Below are 22,006 nucleotides of genomic sequence, written 5' to 3' on the forward strand. Positions count from 1 at the left end.
CACCAGGGGCCTTTAAAACGGCAGCGGCAGCAACAGCAGCAAAAGTAATGCATCCATTTGCCAGACAACTCACAAACATTGTTTCTCAAGCAGAGGCAGGCAGAAAAGTTCCCCTCAAGAATGAGGTCAGACACTGCTGTTCTCTGCAAAAATCACACTTAGAAACATTACTCATGGGGGAAACAAAAGAAAACGAACAACTTAAGTAGCCTTTCTTTAGGACTTTGGGCTGTGATGGGGAGGAAACGGTCTTGATCTGCTAAAGAGCAAAAAAGCGCTATGCCATTCTTGATAATTTTTAAAAACTTATGCCAGGTGTGGTGGCTTACGCCTATAATCCCAGCACTTTAGGAGGCTGAGACAGGCAGATCACCTGAGGTCGGGAGCTCGAGACCAGCCTGGCCAACATGGCGAAACCCCACCTCTACTAAAAAAAAAAAAATATATATATATATATATATATATATATATATATACACACACACACAGACACACACAAATTAGCCAGGTATGGTGGTGCACCCCTGTGGTCCCAGCTACTTGGGAGGCTGAGGCACGAGAATCACTTGGACCCAGGAGGCAGAAGTTACGGTGAGCTGAGATTACACCACTGCACTCAAGCCTGGGCAACAAAGTAGGACTCTGTCTCAAGAAAAAGAAAAAAAAAAAAAACTAAATTTCACAATGGAAAAAATACTGAAGTATACACATCCTTTCAAGTATACAACCTGAGGCCACACCACTGGCCTGACGCTGGGCCATGTATTCTCTATATATCACCTACGTAACAACACTGCTCCACCACCAATAGGAATCGGAAGTTATTAATTTCATCTCACAGATGAGGAAGTGAGTGGTGAGGAATCTTGCCATGATCACACAGCCTCTAAGAGACAGAAGACTAATTTGAACCCAGGTTCAATTCCAGACACAATGCTCTCCAGCTTCTTAACACTTTGCAGCCAACAATCGCAGGAAATGTAGAGGCTGCAAGAATGCAAGAAAAAGAAAAAAGAAAACGAATCCTCCCCTGAAATCTACCCCCTCCCAAAAATAGCCCCTGCTAGCATGTGGGGGTCTCTCCTTCCCCTTGACCACCCCACACACACGTACCTAGGCACATACGCTCAGAACACGGCACAGCCGTCCAGGCATGGAAACGGTTAAGTCGCCCTCACTGCGTAAATCAAAAGTTCAAGGCTGAAACATACCACAATGATTCCCTCTTTACATATGACAAGAACCAGAGAGGGGCTGAAATCCCAAGCATCCTGCACAGGGTCTCCCCGGCCCGCACAGGTTATGCCGCCAGGGTCAGGGCCGCGGACCTTTAGCGGCAACATTCATTTCCTGAACAGGACAAGTTCTCCTGACCATAAAGCTAATAGGAACTTCCTCGCACGGCGAGCTCCGGCTGACAGGGCTACTTGTCACTGGCCACGCAGGAGGAGAGCACTGGTTCCCATTAGTGGGTTATGATGCCAGGTGCTACTAATAAGGTACATCGGCAAGAAACAAGAGCCTGCTAAGTTGTCTCTCCAACTCTGGAAGTAATCAGGCCTGGGCTTCGGTGTTGGGGAGGGACTTTCCTTAAAGAGATGGGTGGGGGGAGCTGAGGTTTTGCCATAGTAGACCCCAGCAGCAGCTAACCTGCTGAACAGCTTAAATAAATTTCTAACAATCCCTCCACATTTCCCCCAGCTACCATAAAAAGCTCCCCCAAATTAACACTAATAATGGTCACCCCAGCACTGTGGACCCGATGGATCACCCTAAGGGCCATTATGGTCGGCCACATCTGCTTCTCACTATGGCAAGGAGAGCCATGCCAACAGGCCTAATGGCATTAAGATCGCAATGCTGAGCTAATCCACTTAGAGGACAACGCTGGGTGAGGGTGGCAGGGGGCTCAGCGGCTCCCTTGTCAGGCTGGGGTCATGAGAGAAGCGGGAAGTACGGAGGTGGCCTCACACTCTGTGTGCTTTAGGTTACAAGTGATCTCATTAATATACTTTACAAACCACATTGAGAGGTAGGGGCTAACCTCGCTTCACAGAAGAGGATACTGCTGCTTCACGGAGGTGAAGTCATTTGCCCAAATTCACCATGGAGCACCAGTATTCAAACCCAGGTCCATCAGACGTCAGTCTTTCTGCCCCTGCAGTACCACCCCATCTCCCACCGGTATGATGGCACATTTGACTTGTTCTTAGCAAGCCTGGTGGTGGTGATTTACATGCGTGTATGTGTCTTTTCTTCTTATTTCTGGGGGAACCAAATGGCCCTAAAGAGGAAAGAACTCTAAAAACCACTTCAACTGGCCCAGAATGTCCCCCCCTTCATCAAAATGTCTGTGACAGTCTTCTAACAACTTTCTAAGTAACACCCCAGTGTCTCAGGAAGTCCTTTCTCTTACCTAACTTGGAACCTTTCTACTGCAATGCTGAACACAATCTGTTCACACCGAAGAAAATCAGGTCCCGAGGACAGAGTTGAAAGTGAGCTAGGCATTTAGAATTAAGAAGGTTTTTCTAAGTATTTAGCCGAAGTTTCCACGCTGACAAAAAAGTACCGGATCCCCTCCTTGCAGCTGCAGAGATAAGCCTCACGTAGGCAAAACCCAGCCATAGTTGTTCCAGACTGCACCAGCATAATAAGGACACCGGGGCTTTTAAGGGGAAACAGTAGAAAGGGGAATTTCTGATTATGCTGGCATGAAATTAACAGCATGGGATTTTTATTTTTGTAAATGGGTTTCTTTTTTCTCTCTTTTTCTGTTTTTCAAGTCAGCATAAAACGCCTCTATCACTAGAAGCTGATCTCTCTGTGTTGGTAAGAGATGACGTAGTAGTCCTTGGATCCATGTGGCCTGGGCCCCCAAAGAGCTGAACCCTCTGCAGTAACCTTCCTCCTCGCAAGAAGCCACCAGAGGAACTGAGGCCAGAGCTGGTGAAAGCAATGAACCCCCTGGTCACCCAGCTGCAGAGAGCATGGAGCCAGAAGACCTGGGCACAACTCCTGGTACAATTCTTTACTACAGAAAAGTCCACTAACCTCTCGGGCTTCCCTCGGCCCATCTGAGAATGTGAAACTGATACCCACCTTACAGGACAGCTAGAGGGCTTACGGAGATGCTGGCTGTGAGTGCACTTAGCACAGAATCTGACAAGTAGCAAGCACTCAAAACAATGTCTGCTGAGTCCACATTTTAGAAGCATCCTGCACTGATAGGCAGGCAAGGAAAGGAGCTCTGGAACCCCCGACACCCACAAGCCCAGCCCCAGGACCCCCATCAGTTAGGTGGTATCTGTGCTCCTCTGTCATAAGCACAGTGATGTGCACAGGCAACAGGACACCGCGTCGGTGAGCCTCCCCAGCACTTGGACCCGATGGCAGTGGAGTAGTGCCCAGCTAAATTTAAACGAGAACTGGAACGACTCACCAGGCCTCAGGTCAATGGGACAAAGAGTACCCTGGCCACCAGAGTAAAGAGATCAGCTTCTGGGGAAGACGCAGATGCAGTGTCTCAGACGCAAACATGAGGTGCCCGAGGCAGCCGTTTTACAGCACTGTACGGATCGACGCCTATGCGGAAAAAGGGTCTCAGGGAGAAAGCAGGATCTGGACCAGCATGAACACATTTTTCACCCTGCACGGCTAGCATGACCGACTTCACACAATGACAAGAAAAACACCTTAGCAAACACTTAGGGGGCACTGACTTTGTGCCACCATTCCTCACACAGGATAAATGTTTTCTGATGAATCCTTGTAACAACCCAATGAAGTAGCTACCACCATTGTTTCTATTTCACAAATGAGCAAACAGGGCACAGAGAAGTTAAGTAACACAACCACTGTCACAGTTAGTAAGCAGCAAAATCAGAATTCTGACCTGGACAGTCAAAGTGTGCATTTCCTATCTGTAAAACGTGGGGGTGGGGGAGAGTCGTAGCAAATCTCTTACCACTTAAATAACTGCCAGAGAGTAAGAGCTTTCATCCCAGGCACCCAGCCAAAACAGAAGAGAAAATCTTTAGTTAGGGAAAATGCAGAAACTCTCCTCCAATGGACAAACTGAGGCACACCTGCATTCATTTAGTAAGACTCTAAGTCGTATATACTTGGACTTTCAGCAGGACTTGCTTTAAATTGATTAATAAAAAAAAAAAATTAAAGTGATTGGAAAGGTTTCTCTCCTGAATTAGCAAGAAATCAAAGAGCTGTGAATAGAATCTGATTTTAACAGTTGAGGATAATCACTATTTTAAAGATTCATAATAGTTTTCCTAGCACGAGTAGGAGGAAAACGTGTTGCTAAACTATAGCTTTCTCCCTCCCAGCAATTAGCAGCTCCATCCAATAGTGACGGCAAATTAAAATGGAACTTCTCACTGAGATGAAAGAGTGGGCAACTTTCCTCCATTGAAAACAAAATAAAGGAAATCATCTTCAAAAGTTCCAAGAGTTCAGTCTAGATCCCAGATGGCTCAGTAACCCTAAGCAGGTTAAAGTATTTAAAAAAAAAAAAAAAAAAGTCAGAACACACAGAATCAAATCAAACTGACCCCCTACTTAGCTGGCTGAACTGCCAATCCAGATTCCAAAACAGCAAAATTCAATTAACCAAAAGGACTTCATGAAGATATAAGTGGGTACACAAAGAATAAAAGAATTTTTTAGAAAGAGCTCACTGAAGTGCCTAGTTTTAAAAACGAAGAAGTTAAGGCTCACGATGAATAAAACGATGTCAATGGTGACAGAGCTGAAAAATGCAGAGCTGGGTCTAGACCTGGCCTCACCACTACAAAGCCTTCTGCCATCTTCCTATCTTCACAACCAACAACTTCTCCAAAAGACCAGATTTCCAGGAGCCCAGGAGATTGTAAACTTAAGTTTATCATCACCCCTAAAAAGGATACTTCCTGGAAATAGAAATGGATTCAAAAAGGATTTTGGCAAATCTGTGAATGACAAGGCAGCCATAAATAGCTACTAAGAGAAGCTGGTATACACCTGACCTTTAGGATTGACGTCAAGGAAGATGGCTGTAGCCTCCAATGGTGGTGTCTTGGGGATGGTGTTGGCAACCAAAGACTAGGTCAGATGGATTTGACCCAGAAGAGCAATGCTCATGTTCTTATATGGCCTGGTGCAGAGCGCCCAGGACTGTGAATTAGAAGGCAAGCTGAGTGCCTGGTTTTACCCATTTATAGCTGTGTGACCATGGGCAAGTCACTTACTTGCTCCAAATCTCATTTTCCTCATTTGTCAATAGAGAATGATAATCGTTCACAATCCCTTATCCAAAACCTCTAGACGACCAAAACCGTTGAGATTTTAGAAAGGTACTCTGACACCTATCATGTTTAACAGCGCCAGCGGAGTCTAGGGCAGCACTCTGTAATCAAACACATTAATATTTTTGCAGCAAAACATATGAATATTCAAAATAAGCAGGATAAATATAGCCTCACGTCAGTTCAGATCAGGTTTTGCCACTAAATGAGTTTACTGCAAACCTTTTAGTTTTCAGGGCTTTTCAGACTTCATTATCACAGATATGGAATTACGGACCTGTACCCCCTCAAGGAAGGCTTTGAGGGCAAGAGAGATAAAGTCATTAGAGGTGCTTTGCAAATAAGAAAATGCTGCAACCGATAAAAGGTATTATTAATATTATTGCTGCGGCTATCATTGTTCTACAGTATACCCTTTTCCAAACAGAATTTAGTTTGACATCAGAGGTTCTGGACAGGATGATGAAAGAAAACCAAGAGTCTCAGGAAACCTCAAAAATTCCAAAAGCAGCCTAAACCAAGGTCAACACCTGTTGGCCTTCTACATGATCAACCACTAAATACAGAGCAGCTGACCATCTGAGAGAGACCAAGGCCAAGGGCCAGGCAGAACTCTGATATCTTAGCCCCATGGCTGATGCACTGTAGAGCTGGCTCCACAAAGCCTCTGGGAAGGGCTGTACACATGGATCCAGAAAGCTGGCTCAGACATTCCCTGTGGTTCCTGAGAATCCCTTCAAGAACCAGGCAAGAGGCCAGGTGTGGTGGCTCACACCTGTAATCCCAGCACTTTGGGAGGCCGAAGCGGGCAGATCACGAGGTCAGGAGATCGAGACCATCCTGGCTAACATGGTGAAACCCCATCTCTACTAAAAATGCAAAACATTAGCCGGGCATGGTGGTGGGCGCCTGTAGTCCCAGCTACTCGGGAGGCTGAGGCAGGAGAATGGCGTGAACCTGGGAGGCACAGCTTGCAGTGAGCCAAGATCACACCACGGCACTCCAGCCTGGGAGACAGAGCGAGACTCCATCTCAAAAAAAAAAAAAAAAAAAAAAAAAAAAAAAAAAAAACAAGGAACCAGGCAAGAGTTGCAACGATGGTGTCTGTGCAGGACATGCACTGCAGCTGACCTAAGTGCTTGTCTGTATAAGATCCAGGGGACCCTGGAAACCAGACCCCATTGTGCTTCTGCTGCACTAAATTCAGAAATACATAAAGACCAAGCTGTAAGAGCCACGGGAGACTAGGGACTATAAACGAGGACTATGTTCACACTTAAGTCAACTATACTGTTCCCTGCAATCTTATCGCATATGTACGTAACTCTGAGAATGATCAGGTGCACCTGGCCTGGTTGAGCTGATTCCTAGACTATATCCAGAGAAGCCTACATGCAGAACTGCTCCAGCCTTTCAGAATGAGAAAGGGAGAGTCCAGTGTTCCAGACTCCTGAGATGAGCTTCCCCTCCCTCAGGCATTATCCTCTGTAATGTGGACTCACTGGTAAACATTTGGGAGCCTGAAACTTGCTCCTTCATCTGCCTGCAGAATACTGCTTATCTATCAGACCTTCTCACTGTCCTGACTTCCTTCTGGTTCATTTCAGTAAGTCAGTCCCATTTGATTTACCTGTGTGGTGCCTTTGTCTGATCTTCCCACCCATCCATGACTACACTTGACATTGCATCCATTTTACAGCATGTCATTCCTACAGTGGACGGCTTGTACATCTTGCTGTCTGCTGCAGGAAACGGGATCTACAACTCCACTAAGTTTGATTCTCACTATCTGTTGAGCCAACAGGTTACGCCTCACTCCACACCAGCTTGGGATCAAATCAAGGGGAAACCTACCAATGACATTCCATAATAAACTCCCTGCCTTCCTGCCTCACTTAGCAGCAATCTGCCTTCATTTCCTCTCCATTCCCTTCTGCCCCCCACCCCAAGAAGAAATGCAAGAAGGATTGCTAGGTATCTAATCTTTACCAACACTCAGGCCTGTTGACTTAAAAATAAAATAAAATAAACCCTGTAGCCTGTTATTTTATCACTGATATGTTTCCAGTGAATGCCACGGCTTCCTGGCATCAAAATCTCCCCTTTTTTTTTTCTTCTTTTTTTTTTAATGTCTTGGCTTTTTGTTTGTACTGGTTATAGGGCTGTTTTTTCTTCCACCACAGCGTTTCTCAGAATGCTGATGGGTTGGGGGGAGACAGAGAACAGTAGAAAAAACGGAATAGCACATTAATCCTGGAGTTTTGAGGGTGAGGGGGAGAAAAAAAGCCTTCCACAAAGGACGTCTAGCTGGGACCCGAGGGGCTGCTGATCTGAGTGAGGGCCGAGCACACAAGAGATTATTTTCTCCTCCGATTTCTTTAGACCCCCAAGCTTCTCACCAAAGGCACTGTCCCTGGCTCTAGCTTCTTGGGCTGCAGCCGCTGACTTTCCACCCTCAGTCAAAAGCACATCCTTGGCCGAGCAGGGTGGCACACGCATGTAATCCCAGCACTATGGGAGGCCGAGGCAGGTGGATCACTAAAGGCTAGGAGTTCCAGGCTAGCCTGGCCAACCTGGTGAAACCCCATCTCTACTAAAAATACAAAAATCAGCCGGGCGTGGTGGTGCACGTCTGTAGTCCCAGCTGCTCAGCAGGCTGAGGCAGGAGAATCATTTGAACCTGGGAAGTAGAGGTTGCAGTGAGCCGAGATCATGCCACTGCACTCCAGCCTGGGTGACAGAGTAAGACTCTGCCTCAACAACAACAACAACAATAACAAAAGCACATTCTTCCTGTCAGCAGACCACATGTGACACCGAGGATTCCAGGACCAGTGTCTTGCTGTCATATGCTCACAAGGACAGGGACATTCTCTGCACCACCTCACAGTCAACACAACCCCCATGGAGAGTAGCACTGTGGACACTACACACTAGAACTCAGAGCCAGTGAGGACCACGCAGAGATGAGGCCTAAACAACACAAGGGACAGAGGGTCAGTTCTTCACCGCTGCAGTGACCATGTGCCCATCACAGCTCTAGTGATTTCTGGATCTTACTTCATTAATTCAGCACCAACCCTGTTGACCATCTCCATTTTAAGAAGTGAGTGAAGGCTGGGCGCGTGGTGGCTCACGCCTATAATCCCAGCACTTTGGGAGGCCGAGGTGGGCGGATCACGAGGTCAGCAGATCGAGACCATCCTGGCTAACATGATGAAACCCTGTCTCTACTAAATAATACAAAAAAATTAGCTGGGCATGGTGGTGGGTGCCTGTAGTCCCAGCCGCCACTGGACTCCAGCCTGGTGACAGAGCGAGACTCCGTCTCAAAAAAGCAAAAGTAGTGAGTGAAACAAGGCCCAGAAAGGTTAAATAAGTATCACAGGCTCTCACCACTAAATATGGCCAATTCCACTACCCAGGCTCTTTCAAATGTAACATGGCCAACCCTCCATCTCTCCCCAGAGGAATGAGGGTCTTGCTGAAGGGGAACTTGGAACTCTCAAGAGAGTGGTATCTTTTGTGGCCCTCTCAGGTAAAGAAAAGCAACCAGGAACCAGGACCTGATGAGAGCCAGAAAAACAATTACTTCCCACCGTACCCCAGTTCTCATAGCACACAGCCGAAATAATTCACATCCGGAAAGATGATACATAGATCTGGTCAACATTGGGGAGGGGGTTTCCTCTTTAGGAAAGTTTGAGCAAAAACAAACACAACCTCAGTCTATTTCTGAGCGGTAGAAGCACAAGAAGACACACCTTAGTGGCGGTTATTTTTCGCACCCACTGGAAAAAGTCGGCTACGTTTAGCTCTGCCGCACTTTCCACAAGGTAAGCCTCTGAGCTGTCGAAGAGGCAGGGTCAGAGCAGATTCCGGCTGGGGTGATGAGATCAACTTCCAGATATCCCCACCCCAACCCCTCTCACTCACATCCCCCGTACCTGAACGAGCAACAGGGGAATGGGGGTGAAGCGGGGGAGGTAGAGAATCAGCAAAACAGCAGACCACAGGGTGTGCAGCAAAACCCTGTCATCAATGATAACAGAAAGCTGGATTTCTTGACTCCATTCACCTGACCCAGAAACTCGAGGGTAAAATGATGGGCATAGGGTTTATGACAGAGGCAAGGAAAAAAAACTCACTACTGATTCCCTCTGTTATTTACTCCACTTCCAACAAGCAATCTCCAAAACCCTCTGTTCCACAGACATGATCCTCTTCAAGGCAGCAGAGTACCAGGGGGTAAGGACCTAAATTTGAATCCAGCCCCGCCTCTCACTATCTATGTGACCCTGGAAAAGAGACTTGACATCTGAGCCTTAGTATTGTTCCATGTAAGAGAAGGACATTACTGGCCAGGCACAGTGGCTCACACCTGTAATCCAGCACTTTGGGAGGCCGAAGCAGGCAGATCACCTGAGGTCAGCAGTTCGACACCAGCCTGACCAACATGGTGAAACCCCGTCTCTACTAAAAATACAAAATTAGCTGGGTGTGGTGGTGCATGCCTGTAATCCCAGTTACTCAGGAGGCTGAGGCAGAAGAATCGCTTTAACCCGGGAGGCAGAGGTTGCAGTGAGCCAAGATCACGCCACTGCACTCCAGCCTAGGCAATAAGCGAAACTTCGTATCAAAAAAAAAAAAAAGAAGAAGAAGAAGGAGGACATTACCTATCTCAAAGGGCTGTTGTAATGAAAATGCAACTCATGGAAAGTGCTTAGTACTGAACCAAACATGTCATAAGAGCTCAATGAATGGTTATTTCATAGAGAAGGAAACGGAAGCCGGAGGGAAGCCAATGCTAGCCTGAAGCGGCATTTAATTCAATGTGAGCAGAGATGGGATAAGAATGAGACTTCACAGGCTACAAGACCAAGACTCTCATACCCATCCTTTCCCCTTGCATTTAAATCAATTCCCCCTAAATGCATGTGCAGGATCAGAGAATGAGAAGGGAGACAGAGCAAAGAGATTAACTTTCACCAGGAATAAGGTTTGGAACCTGCAGCTGCTCTTGTGGCTTAAGTAGCCTCCAGCCCCTCCCATTCTCCCAAGCTGCAGAAAGCCTGTCTTTGCAAGGACCACTGCATTGGAATCCGAGGACCTGAAACCTAGTAACATGGTCAGATCCAGGGCACAAGAGACCCTCATCCCACTCCTTTTCTCCTTCTCTCCATTTTATCAGTCACTCCAAGCAAAGGAGAACAGACCAAACAGCAGAAAAAACAAACAGGAGCCCAAAAGCAAAAAACAGAGGGAAGGGCCTATTAAGAAGCTGAGCCCATGAGTGTCCCCTGGTGCTTTTTGGAAAGATCCTAGGCCCCCTCACTACACTCTAAAAAATCTGCTCCCCTATCCCCCAGAACCTTAGAAGAAGTGTTTTTGTTTTTTTGACAAATTGCCAAGACAGGGGAGTCAGGCCCCTAACCTGGGAGCAGCCAGGGTGTGAAGAAGGGGTATGAGGGCCTCAAGTCCCACATCAGGTGTGGGGCTGGAGCGGGGCCTACCTGTGCTGCTCCACAGCCTCGTTATCAGGAAGCTCGACCCCACACACGCTGCACTGCTCCCCGATGGTCCGGCTCTCTGACTTCATGCCCACAGCCAGCTCCCCCAGCTTGCTGAACAGCTCCCTCTGGATGAAGCCCTGGGGCAGCAGCCCCCCATAGGTGCTGAAGTCCATGGAGACAGCCAGGGCAGGCTGCACGTGGAGGCCAGAGGTCACCGAAGATGGCATGCTCAACACAGCATCAGCCTTGTGGTTGGGCAACACGGAGTAGATGCCCAGATGCTTCTCAGGCGGGGGTGCTGGGTGCTCAGGTCGGCCAGTGGGGGCCTGGCCAGCCTCAGCTGGGGGTGGCAGCTGCTCGGCACTCTCCTCTCGCCCATAGTGCAGCTCCCTAGCACTGGTGATGACGCTGCTTCGAGTTGGGGTCCCAGGCCCCTCTTTGCCTCTTTCCTCAACTTTGTCCCCCATCCCTCCTGAGATGCTGGACTCAGCTGCCCCAGGGCTGTCCTGGCTGGGCACCTCATCCACCTGCATCATCTCCGTCTTCACCTCAGCCACCCCAGGGTGCCGCCCACCCCCAGCCAGAGTTGGCTCCTCGGGCCCTGCAGGTGGCTGAAGAGTTCCCTGCAGGAGAGACTGTCCTATGGTCATCAAACTGTCCACTGCAGCCTTGGTGGGACTCATGGCTGAAAGACCAAATGAGGTGGAGACTGAAGGGCTCTGGTCCACCATGGGCGCAGGGAGGCTCTGTCCAGCCACACTGGCATACCCACTCTCCTCGCTGGAATGCTTTGAGATGAAGATGTTCTTGAGGTACCGAGCCTTGCGGTCCTCTTCTTCCTCGGCCCCACCGTCGGCCATGGTGGCCTCCGTGTCATTGTCGTCTGAGGCCTGGATGGTCTCCAGGATCTTCAGGCACTGCTCCTCCAGGTACTCGATCTCCAGGATCTCGGCAGCATACAGCAGGTCATCCAGGTCCTCCGCCTTGGCTTGCAGCGTGGCTGTATATGCATACTCCAGAATCTGCTGGAAGGTCTTTGGCGAGAGGAAGTCCAGAGTATAGTGCTGACTGTTGCGGTGGAAGAGGATCTCAAACATCTTGCTGGTGCAGGCCAGCACCGTCCGGTGGGCGTGGAACTCCTGGCTGTCCACCATGATGACCACATCGCACAGAGTCCCGGCCAGCCGCATCTGGTTGGCCTTGCACAGCAGCCCCGTGGGGTGGCTAGGGTTCTGCAGCTGGATCATGCCCATTTTTGTCAGATCCATGGTGCTCCCCTCGGCTCAGGCATGAGGCTCTCTTTCCTTCTGGGCTCTGCGTGGCGGGGCAGGGTGGGCTTCCTGGGCCAATAGAGGGGGCTAGAGGAAAGAAGAGGGGAAGAAGCAAAAGAGATGAGAGAACAAAAGCAAATTCATCAGTGTCCCTAAAAGTAAGAATTCAACCACTACAACATGCCCCCTCCTCCCTGCTGCCAAACCCCTAGCAAGAGAATCTGAGAGATTTTAATTGAAGTAGCTTCCTAGAAATCTACAAATCTGCCTTTCAAGCCCAGGGATGCTGAGAGTGAAAAGAAGGTTCTGCCACAGCAGATGCCTAATTCACTACTCTATGACATCTGTTAGATGAAGTGAAATGAAAATTGTAGTGAAGTCCTGTAAGTCCTCAGCTTTCTCTGTATCTGAGAGTAGGGGCTCCCTAGGCAAGGCCAACATTCATTATGACGAGGTGCACTTACTTAAAATTAGCAAGACTTCAGCCCCTTCCTTGTCAGCTTCACGCCAACCCCCTGGATGTCAAACCTCATCTTTAAAACAAAGTTTTTCTAAACTCTGCCTCACTGCAGGAGCCCCAGAAGCAGAGTCAAACTCATTGGAGGCCAGGAGCCTGTAGTCATGGTCCACAGACATCTATGGACACTGGGCTCTCCTCCACAAAGGCTAACCTCTCACCATCAGCCTTGGCCTCTGGCCTTCTACTATTCTCAGGGCTGCAAAGCACTGGCAGCCCCAAGCCCTGTCCCTATCCCTAGGTACTAACAGGCACATACATACAACCCACACACAAAGTTAGGTCATTTCTACCCATGGAAGCCTCAAAGTTATTGTATGTATAATCTAAAATCTGAACTGTGTGTATGTACACCAGCCAGAGACAGAAAGAGTGTGTGGGGCAGGGCGTAGTGTCTCACGCCTCTAATCCCAGCACTTTGGGAGGCCCAGGCAGGCGGATCACCTGGGGTCGGGAGTTCGAGACCAGCCTGACCAACGTGGAGAAGCCCCGTCTCTACAAAACATACAAAATTAGCCAGGCGCGGTGGCACCCGCCTGTAATCCCAGCTACTAGCGAGGCTGAGGCAGGAGAATCACTTGAACCCGGGAGGCAGAGGTTGCGGTGAGCCGAGATTGTGCCATTGCGCTCCAGCCTGGGCAACAACAGCAAAACTCCGTCTCAGAAAAAAAAAAAAAAAAAAAAGCGTGTGTGTGTGTCTTTACATACACACACACACACACACACTTATATAAGGTGCTGTACCTACCGTCCTGCCCACAACTGCCCAGTGGACAGGAGGATCTAAAAAACGAGGAAGGATGGATCATTAAGGTATGGAGAGAGACCACAGTAAATATGCTCCCCTACAGCCAGGAGCGCTCATGCTGGGCTGGGTGTGTGAACTCCACGTGTGTCCCACAGGCTCCAAGGAGTCTGCAAGTCCTGTGACCAGGGGCAGCAAGGGATGCCGGACATGGCTCAGAGGCGCTGGAAGTGATATTGGCACCAGCATCTGTGGTGTGAGTTACAACCAGTACGAAGGGAAGACAGGGCTGGGAAACAAAGGCCTCTCCCAGAGCCTGTTCGGGATCAATAAGAGGGCTCCTAGACTCCAAACCCCGCTTAAGGAGTGTTAGAAAGACCGCGCAGGCCCAGGGCCCTCCCCGTGTCTGCCTTGCAGCGACCAATATTGCAGTGAATGCACTGAGAGCAAGGAACAGCAAGGTCTCTCCCTCACTCTTCGAACACTGCTTGCTTGCCTCCACCCCCAGAAGAAGCTCTATCAGTTCAGGAGCCACCAAGCTCACGCAGAAAAGATTCACAGGACGGCTGGTCAAGACACTTTTGTTGCCTACCCCGGGGTGGGGACGGAGGCCGTCAAGGGTGGGATGAACATTCAGCAGAGCCTGGCCACCGCGTGCTTTCCCGCAGACATCGGGGCTTCTGAGAACTAGGAGGGAACAGCCAAAAGAATGGAAGCTTGGCGCCCCAAAACAAGCCCTTTGGGTCCTGAGGGAAATCGGGGCGCCCACGGGCAGCCGTCTTCTCCACCCGCCGCTCGGCGCCCGCGATCCGGCCGGCGCTGGCTGCAGCGTCCAGCCGGGCGGCGCGGGGAAGAACCGGCGATAACCCGCCTGAGCTCCGGGGATCGACCGCGCTCTCACACGCCTCCAGTTCCCAGCGACCCCCCACCGAGACTTGGAGACGACTTGAGCAAACTTGGGGAAGCAACTTTTCCCGAGGAGCCAGACGCCTGAAAGATGAAGAGCTGAGCTAGGGACGAGGGAAAGCGAAAGAGACTGGGAAAAAAGGCGACAGTCCGGGCGGGCTGGACTCCGCGGGGAGAGCAGCAGGGAGGCGGACCCGCCCCGCGGCGAAGGGGAAGCACAAAAGCCCCGCAAACGAGTTGTAGGAGGAAAGGCGAGAAGGGGTCTCCCGCCCTCCCTCTCCGACCCAGGGCCGTGACCCCCGGGAAGCGACTGGCTGGGTCCCGGGCCTCTGGCCAGCGGCCGGCGCGCCCGGCCGAAGCACCGTGCGAGCGTCTCGCGGAGGCGGCGAGCGAGTCGGTGCGGAGCGCTCCGTGCGTCCCAGTGGGTCCGCGGGCCGGCGGGACCCTGCGCATTTCAAGCGCGTGCGGGCGTGTGCGAGGCGCTGTGCGAGCTAGCGGCGGGCGCGCCAGGGTGGGAAAGGCATCCCGAACGCATCAGGTGCAGAGACCCGCACCCACCGAGAGCGGCCGGGAGCGCACGGCGAGCTCCGGTGTCACCGCCGGTCCCGTCGAGAGCCGAGGAGGGCCCGGAGCGCTGGAGACCCTGTGGAGCTTCCCTCCCTCCCCTGCAAAAGGGGGGGATCAAGTCCAATCAATAAAAAGCCCACCACGTTTTTTCAAACAGAAACAAAACGTAAGCAGTCCCAGTCCTGTTCCCCTCCGCCCCCAGATCTACTCGTCAGCTCCTCCGATTCTAGCTTCCCAGCCGGCCGGCGAATAGACACACAAATAAATAAACCACAACCCTATCTCGCGCCCGCGCACCGGTCCGCATACATAAGAGCACCCACAGGCTCTGTTCCTCCGCTGGCCCCTGGCGGTACAAAGCCTCCGGATCCCCGACCCTCTGCTTGCGCCCTCAGCCCCCGCAGACCGCTACGCCCCCCACCTCTCACCCCGACCGTGCTCTGGAGAGGAAGAGCTGGGGAGGCAGCTGTGCCCAGGCTGACAGCCGGGGCTCCCCCTTCTAGCCGACCCCCAACCGGTTGCGGCGACGGCTGCAGCGGCAGGAAGGGAACACGCCAAATAAAAAAGGCACAAGCCCAGCGGCCGAGTGGCCGAAGCGAGCGCGCGCCCCCCAGACCTCTCCAGCCCCGGGGAGCCCCGGCGCGCGGCGCTCGCTCGGCGGTGCGCCTCTTCCCGGCCCCTCACTCACCGCAGCCGAGCCGGGCACTGTGGGGTGGGTGTGCGTGCCTGTCGGGGGGTGTGTGCCTGTGTCGGGGAGGGGTGTTGCTGGGGAACTGTTGCTCTCCGTATCAAGGCGGCAGCGACAGCATCGCCCGGCAGTTCGCAGTACCCGCTCTCATCGCCCTCAACTCCTCTCTGCTGCGAGGTTAGCAAATCACCACCGGCTGCTGCGCCTCCGCCGCTTCCCACGTCAACGCCGAGCCCCCTCCCCTGCAAGGCCCCGGCGCCTCTCCATCTTTAGTGCTGGCGGCCGAGCCCGGCTCCCTGCCCACAGCTGCCCCCCTTCCCTCCCCCCTCCCGCGCCGTCCTCGGGCTCAGCCCGCCCACCACCCCGCACTGGCCGAGCCCGCGCGCGCTCCCCGCCCCACCTCTCCTTTCCCCTCCCCTCCCTTCCCCTCCCTTCCCCTCCCTTCCCCGCGCTCCGCGCTCCGGGCTTCGCCTGACATCTAGCTGCTGCTGGGGCGCTGGCGGCCGCCGCTCACCGGCCGAGCGGAGAGGAAGGAAGGAGCTAGAAGACAGGCGTGCAGGGGACGCGGAATCCTTAATAGGGGAACTGAGGGTGAAGGGCGCGCAGGAGCCCCCACCTCCTCCCAAGATTTTAATTTCCATTGGATACGGGTTTTGTCCCCCCTCCCCCGCACCCCGGTGCTCAAGCACGCAGTTTTGTCCCCTCTTCCAATGTTTGCCCCAATTCAGTGTGTGTCATCTCGCCTTTAACTTTTTTCTCATGGCTCTGGGCTGCATTCCCAGTAGCCCCTGACATCTGTTTCAAAAGGCCGCTTTCCTAGTCCAAACCCGGGCCTCTCATCCTTCTGGCTACTGCGCGCCTCCCGGCTTGAGCATCCGGATTTCAAGAAGTCTCCCGAGGCAGAGTTCGAGGGTCCTGGTGAACCAGGTGCCACAAGGTCCGCGAGATCTGTTGTCGAAGCGAGACGTCCCTTTTTAGCTGTCGCGATTGCTGGAGGCCAAGGTCGAGTCCTGGGAGAAACTTTTCTCTCTCTCAGACTTGGACAGCCTCTTGGCTCTGCCCGCACCCGACCCCCGACCCCCAGCAATCTGGGTGCAAACAGTTTCCGAGAACTGCGCCCAGCTCAGTGCACAGTCTTCAGGGGGCAGGGGAAAACTTGGAAAAGCTCTGGGCCCCTCAGAAGTGCGTCCTCCTTCAGCGGGCCGTCCTACTTTACAGGGTAGAGCGGCCAAAGAAAATATACCCTTCCTCTGACTGCAGAAAGCTGCCCTCTCCTCTTTTCCTTGGAGCTCAGCGAAGGAAGGGTGCCAGAGGCGGGAAGCGGTCTTTGGGCACCGGCTGTGGATTCTGACCAAAACCCAGGAGGTTGGGGTGGGAAGTGGGGGTGGCCGAGAGCGCCATCCAGGGGTCTCAGGCCAGTCAGCCCTCGAGGTCACGTGGTTTTAGCAATGCGGGGCTTAGGTCACCGAGGCCTGGGTCTGCATGTTCTGTCCGTGACTCGCGGGTGGGCCAAAGGTTTTCCGCAGGACTCACCTAGAATCACATCTCCATGCGTGCCTCTGGCACTGCCCCAGACGGAGAGTCAAGTCACACTCCCGTGAACTGTAGGGCCATGGAAGGTGGCAGAAATCTGTATCTGTCCGCTGAAGGCCAGACAGCAGAGTTTACACATCGGAACTGATCCGGGTTCACAAGGGCCACTCACGGGACAGCCCCAAAGACGGGTCAGTCCATCCCAGCAAGAGCCACTCCTGACTCCTAAGAGCAGGGAAAGCTCAGGCCAGCAGGAGTCTGTAGAGAGAGCTGGGCAGGGGAACACACTGGAGTGAAGGAAGGGCTCCTCTGATAGCACGGGATACAACCACATCCAACCCAGGGCAAGGGGATGGGAAACCCAGTCCCTGGGTATTCATTTCATTAACAATACAGAGCAATCCCTTTTAGAGACTACCTATTTCTCCAACTAAGGTCTATACAGCCTGTTAGAGGAAAGGGATTTAAAGAAAGTTAGGAAAGAACTGGTCTGCAAGGAAAGCAAGAGTGGAGGGATGTAAGGAGAGGAGAAAAGACCCTCCTGGTGCCTCACCAGGGAAATAGAAGAAAGAATCATTACACTTGTTGAGCTTCTGCCTAGATAGTGCCGGCTGGAGGTTTCCGCTTTGCTGTCCACATCCACCTACCAGCCTCTCCTCAGTGCAGTAGCAGGAGAAGCACACAATTAACCCCCTGATCCTAATCTCCTATTAATCCTCAAATCAGAGAAAGAGAGAATCTCTGGAAACAATGGGAGAGAAAGCACAATCCTCCATGGCCCTGGCCTCCCACCCCCGTGCCATATTCACTCTATGTGAAAATCTCCCTTGCTTCATAAACTCTGCCCATTAAAAAGCCCAGCCCTTGTTAGTAAGTGTTAAAGAGAGATTAATGCCTGAATTTAAGAGGTGGAGAAGGTAACAAAAAGGAAGAAGGCAGGCGAGGCTGTGGGCTGAATGCCAGCATTGGGCTCCAAGCATTTCCACTTAGCGCTGAAGGCTGGCTGCACAGCAGTTTGATAAGGTTTATTGGGCCCAGATAAAGCAGCAGCAGCTCCCCCACCAAAACTGGCACCATTTATAGCCAGAGCTATGTCCTTGGGTCCTGGGAAGGCTGATGAGAATCCTCAGTTCAGAGATTTCATATGGCAGCACCTAAAAACAAGCAGGATGGAAAATTACAAGAGAATACTCAATCGCTCTCGCGCGCGCATGCCCGCTGTCTTTCTGTCTCTCTCATGTTCATGTATTTAGAGTGATTTTTCTTTTACATTTTTTCTTGAAGGGTCTTGTAAGGGAAATCTGGGTATCAGTTCTAAAAATACACGAGATCTCAATCTCAGGGGGAGATCATGCTAGAGACAGAGGAATAGATGAGCTGGCTTTTGCATGGAATTCCATTGCTAAATCTTCTTATTCTCTCATCTCCTTCTTTACCCATGTACCTCCCACCACAGAGCTCAGTTAGTGGAAGAGGAGGGTATAGCAGTTCTAAGAGATCATACAGGAATGAGACAGTGAAAATAATAACTCATTCTCAGCACTGACTATGAACCTTAACACATTACCTATGTTGTTTTATTTAATCCACATAACAATCCTATTAACGCAGGTGCTATTATTTTCCCAATTTCTGTGGACATGAAAACTGAGGCTCAGAGAGATTAAGTGCCCTACTGCAGACTGTAACTCTATTAAACATCAGAGCTGAAACTTTAAATCAGACCATTCTGACTGCAAAGCTCATGCTCTTAACTTCTAGATTATATAGCCTCTAGTGAAATAGATCAAGGAAACAAGGGCTTTTAACTTTCCTTCTTCTCTTGCTCTACTGAGGCCAAGATCTGTGCAGCAGCCAGCCAAGCTAAGGACCAAATGGTTCTCAGCTTGGTCACCAGGTAAACAGACTTAGATCCCCCAGGATCTTACACTTTGCCTCCTCCCTCAGAATCTCAGGCAGAAGTTGTGGAGGGGGCTTTGAATTACAAAAAATCTTCAACTAAAGAGATAGGAAGAAGAATATAGTGGTGTTTTGAGTATTTTGAGTATGAACGGAATGTTGCAACTCTTTAAGTTCCAACTCTTAATTTGGAACATATATTTAATTTTTTTATTTCAAAGTAAACTTCTCTATCATGATTTAAAAAAATCAAAGATCCCTACCTTTTGGGGAGAAGATGCTACTTTGCATTTCCCCAAAAACTTGTGCTGAGTGGAGAATGAAGCATGTTCAGGGAGAGATGCAGGTAGTGACGCCCTTGAGTAGAGGAAAAGTATTTTCTGCAGTTGAGAACTCCAGATTGCCACTGGGGAATGCACCAGGGCATCAGACCTTTACCCTACCGGGGACTGTTAGGGGAAGACACCGCAAACCTATTGTGTCCATTTCTGGAGTCAAAAAATCTTACAGTCTTACAGTCCTTCAGATCATCATTCCAGACATCTACTATAGAGCTGTGGGTAATGTCAACAATTGGGCAGAGTAGGCTGGGCGCAGTGGCTCATGCCTATAATCCCAGCACTTTAGGAGGCCGAGACAGGTGGATCTCTTGAGGTCAGGAGTTTGAGACCAGCCTGGCCAACATGGTGAAACCCTATCTCTACTAAAAATACAAAAATTAACCAGGCATGAAATACCAGCTACTTAGGAGGCTGAGGCAGGAGAATCGCTTGAACCCGGGAGGTGGTGGCTGCAGTGAGCTGAGATTGCACCACTGCACTCCAGTCTGGGCAACAGAGCAAGATCTCATCTAAAAAAAAAAAAAAAAAAAAAATTAGGCAGAGTAGAATTTACTCCTGTATATGTTGACATTTTGTTTTTGTTTTTAAAATTTAATTCTTTCACATTACTTCTTGGATGCCCCCTCCAAAAAGCAGAGGGAGAAAGAATCAGGTGATGTGTGTGTTATGTGTTTTGGTTAGTTGATGCTCAGCAAACCAAGTAAGACGGCTTCTTTGATTAGTGATTGCCATCATCCCTCATCCCCCACCCCACCACCACCACCACCATCACCGCCCCAACCAACAGAGACCTGGTTAGTGGTGTTTATAAACTTGAGTTTCTCTTTCAAGTGCCAAGTATGCCCTTCCCTCATCTACAGAGGAGAGAGTAACTTTTCAAAAGGGCAGGAGGAGGGATTTTTTTTTTTTTTTAGCCCCTGAGGCCTTGGGTCACTGTGACCCCAAGATCTTCATGATTGAGGAAGAAAAAGCTGCTTCTTCTCTCTCTATCTCTTTTCCCAACATATTGCAAATGGTGTTGGGACCTAATGTTGTCAACTCAGATAGCAAATCTGAGTTGTTATTAGTGCAAAGATGCCCTAAGGGGGTAGGCAGCGAGGATGAGATCTGCAACGAATGTTATGGGGAAGTGTGTTCATAATTATAATGGGATTTAATGTACACTGGGACCAGATGATGGCAGCCATTTAAAAAAGAGATGCTTAATAAGAGAGGTCCCTTAATGACAGGCAGCAGAGCTCAGGATATTATGGAAGAAGCACCGTGTTTCACTGGGTGTCACAAACCATGTGCCAGGTTTTACAGGGTTCCTAACAAAGCTTTGGGGTGGAACATAGCAACCATTGATCGCCGTCAGCTATCAAGCATAATGTTTGAATATTGTCTTTGAAAGGGGCATATGCACTTAGAGGAAGGCATTTTCTCCCTTTCGGATACACATACTCACATAAGCATGGACACATAGGCTCCAGGCCAACATTGAATAGTTTTTGGTGTTTCTGGAAATCTGCTTTGTTCTGCAAAAGCTAGCCTCAATTTCAAAACTAAAATTTCGTCACTAGGGAAGGGTGCATTTTCCATATCGTGTGCATGAAGTGAAGCAGCATGAGTCCTATTACGGGTAATGGGAGTCCCACAGATGAATCCCCAGACACCATGCTGAAAATTAACCCCCAAGTCCTCATGGGGAGACATGGGTGTTTTTAACAGTTTGATGTTTCTTTGTTGGGGGGCCAGGAAAAGGGGCTGTGTAACAGTTTCTTACGCTGTTTAACTATAATAGCGGAGTGCTTAACTTTTGAGTTAACATTATGGATTTCGATCCACGGCAGCTGTTTTATAACAGGAGCGTTATAGTAATGGACAAAGCCATGCAAAAGGAAAACCGTGCTCCTTGGAGGTGCCACTATAGTCCAGAAATACAACTCCATGTCCTTTACCAAGTTTTTTTTTTTTTTCTCTCTCTCTCTCCTGATGTGAAAGAAGCATATGAAAACCTCATTCATCAAATACAGGCCTCAACCATAGTTACTGTGTTGGCCGTTCACAAAACATGATATGGCCAGACTTAGGGTCCTTAAAGCAGAATATTCCATTTATCCCGACAGGGAGAAAACGCAAGGAGTAAGCGAACACTCACCTTCCAGTCACACACGCTGAGAAGCTGAGTTTCTGGAGAAGCCTCTTTTCAAATAGCAGTGGTATGTCAGGGGTACACAAGCCATAAGATGAAGCTATTTTACTTGATAACAGGTAATTTATGCCAATCATATTAAAATTATAGCAAGACAAATGCTCGTATCTTGTGGAGTAGAATTGCAAATTTGTATGGATTTGTAAGATGAAATGAAAGATGTCCTTGGAGTTCTCCCTTGAGAAAAGCTCAGTGCCTTTCCACTCACTGAGTGAGTGGAAGACCGGGAGATGCCTGTGAGCCAAGGCTGTGGTGGGCTCTGAGCCAGACACTTTGACTCTGCCTCCCTTGCCAGGCCAGGTTCATTTGTCTCTTTTGGAAGTCATTGCTGGATCTTGGATGTAATCTTCTCCACCCACCCTTGAGTCAGAATTAATTTCTCCCATTCTCCATAAGCCCCTTAGCACTATCTGAACATTTATTATAGTATTTACCACCATCTGCCTTATATCTGACTGAGTCTTCATTCTGACCACCCCCTCCTTTGTGAGTTTCTGGAAGACAAGGCCTCAGTCTTGTTCAATCTAGTATT

At 50.1% G+C, this 22,006-nt stretch overlaps 1 protein-coding gene across 5 annotated transcripts in view; it reads right to left on the reverse strand.

The window, feature by feature from the left end:
• The window catches only part of ZBTB16 (zinc finger and BTB domain containing 16), a 196,644-nt gene extending 180,849 nt beyond the window's left edge, over positions 1–15,795 (reverse strand). Inside the window, exons 1-2 of one of the 5 annotated variants that reach the window (XR_004177344.1) lie at positions 15,508–15,795; positions 10,814–12,171 (exon numbers count right to left, since the gene is read on the reverse strand). Coding sequence is in view for 4 of the 5 variants with exons in the window: in XM_003910731.5 (XP_003910780.1) it covers positions 10,814–12,081 (1,268 nt within the window). In the remaining variant the exon portion in view is untranslated. Of the gene's footprint in view, positions 1–10,813; positions 12,172–13,938; positions 14,378–14,810; positions 14,890–15,247 lie in introns of those variants that run through there. The other 4 variants (XM_003910731.5, XM_017948969.3, XM_009187322.3 and 1 more) reach the window with 4 other exon arrangements.
• Positions 15,796–22,006: the final 6,211 nt, after the last annotated feature.

Source organism: Papio anubis, chromosome 12 (assembly GCF_008728515.1).
Source record: "Papio anubis isolate 15944 chromosome 12, Panubis1.0, whole genome shotgun sequence".
NCBI classification, from domain to species: domain Eukaryota; kingdom Metazoa; phylum Chordata; class Mammalia; order Primates; family Cercopithecidae; genus Papio; species Papio anubis.